The sequence below is a fragment of the Colobus angolensis genome, unplaced genomic scaffold (assembly GCF_000951035.1).
Source record: "Colobus angolensis palliatus isolate OR3802 unplaced genomic scaffold, Cang.pa_1.0 Scaffold170, whole genome shotgun sequence".
In the NCBI taxonomy this organism is placed as follows: Eukaryota; Metazoa; Chordata; class Mammalia; order Primates; family Cercopithecidae; genus Colobus; species Colobus angolensis.
Window position 1 is genome coordinate 2,443,138 of NW_012114822.1, and position 1,919 is coordinate 2,445,056.

Sequence of the window (1,919 nt, forward strand, 5' to 3'; positions counted from 1 at the left end):
CCTTTAATCCAAAGATCTCAAAGCACTCCACCAACTAGAAATCACTCCCCAAACCATTGGAGCTTCTTTAGAATGTACAGAATACTAGCCCAGTTGTTAGTCATTAGGTAAATTGTCAGTCTTTTTTTTTTTTTGAGACAGAGTCTCACTCTGTCACCCAGGCTAGAGTGTAGTGGCACGAGCGTGGCTTACTGCAGTGTCGACCTCCCAGCTCAGGCCATCCTCCCACCTCAGTCTCCCAGGTAGCTGAGACTACAGGCATGCATCACCACGCCCTGCTACTTTTTTTTTTATTATTCTTTTTTGAGACAGAGTCTCACTCTGTTGCCCAGGCTGAGTGTAGTGGCATGATCTTGACTCACTGCAACCTCTGCCTCCAGGGTTCAAATGCCTCTCCTGCCTCAGCCTCCCGAGTAGCTGGAATTATAGGTGCGCACCACTATGCCCAGCTAATTTTTTTTTTTTTTTTTGGTTTGGTTATTTTTGAGATGGAGTCTTGCTCTGTTGACCAGGCTGGAATGCAGTGGCGTGATGTCAGCTTACTGCAACCTCCGCCTCCCTGGTTCACGCCATTCTCCTGCCTCAGCCTCCCAAGCAGCTGGGACTACAGGCGCCCGCCACCACACCCGGCTAATTTTTTGTATTTTTAGTAGAGGTGGGGTTTCACCGTGTTAGCCAGGATGGTCTCAATCTCCTGACCTCGTGATCTACCTGCCTTGGCCTCTCAAAGTGCTAGGATTACAGGCGTGAGCCACCGCGCCCGGCGTAATTTTTGTATTTTTGGTAGAGATGGGGTTTCACCATGTTAGCCAGGCTGGTCTCAAACTCCTGACCTCAGGTGGTCCTCCTGCCTTGGCCTTCCAAAGTGCTGGGATTACAGGCTTGAGCCACCGCGCCCGGCCCCAAATTATTTTTAAAACAACTTTCATGTCCTTTCGCAATGCAGGAGCCCGTGTCACTTCCTGCATGGTACACCTTGTACCTGTACCTTCCGATCAAGGGTAGCTTGGACACTGGGAAAATGTGACTTTTCTTATTTATAGCCACGTTTAAACATATCCTAAATTAGTTGGGTGCAGTGACTCACACCTGTGATCCCAACACTTTGCAAGGCCAAGGCAAGAGAATCATTTGAGGCCAGGAATTCAAGATCAGCCTAGGCAACATAGTGAGACACCATCTCTACAAAAAATAAATTAGCCAGGCATGTGTGCACACACCTGTAATCCCAGCTGCTTGGGAAGCTGGAGCAGGAGGCTTAGTTAAGCCCAGGAATTCAAGGCTGCAGTGAGCTATATGATCTTACCACTGCACTTCAGCCAGGACAACAGAGAGGGACCATGTCAGTCAGTAAGTCAATAAACAAATCCTAGGTTGAATCAAAAAAGCAGTTAGGTGGAAAGATGCATAGAAAATGAAAGGGGTCTCTAGGAAGATTGTGATCAGACAGGGAGAACAGGAGATGGGCTTACCTAATGACATCAGTGTTCTCAGAAAGGACTGAAGGTGAATTTTATATTTTATAAACATGTTTAATTTTTAATTTGCAGTGCTTAGTGACCCCCAAACCAGGGCCATCTATGACATATATGGGAAGAGAGGACTGGAAATGGAAGGATGGGAGGTAAGAGAAACTGCGTCTGGTGTCCCAGAAAAGTCATTAAACAGCTACAAAACATCTCCCCAAAACCCTGCAATCCATAATAATGTCTTTGGGAATATTTGAAGATATTAGAGCCCCCTTCCTTGCCCTGTATTTTAGTTTTAGAGGTTGAGTTCCGGACTTGACTTTGCCACTTTGTTTCTTTTTTTTTTTTTTTTTTTTTTTTTTTTTTTAAGACATAGTCTTGCTCTGTCGCCCAGGCTGGAGTGCAGTAGACGCCGGACTCCAGCTTACTGCAGGCTCCACCTTCCGGGTT

At 46.4% G+C, this 1,919-nt stretch overlaps 1 protein-coding gene across 2 annotated transcripts in view; it reads left to right on the forward strand.

The window, feature by feature from the left end:
• Positions 1–1,919, forward strand: part of DNAJC11 (DnaJ (Hsp40) homolog, subfamily C, member 11) — a 56,551-nt gene that overhangs the window by 2,286 nt on the left and 52,346 nt on the right. Inside the window, exon 3 of one of the 2 annotated variants that reach the window (XM_011938262.1) lies at positions 1,551–1,624. The exons of the other annotated variant lie outside the window; for it this stretch is intronic. Within the exon in view, the coding sequence (XP_011793652.1) occupies positions 1,551–1,624 (74 nt within the window). The remainder of the gene's footprint in view (positions 1–1,550; positions 1,625–1,919) is intronic. 2 annotated transcript variants of the gene reach the window in all.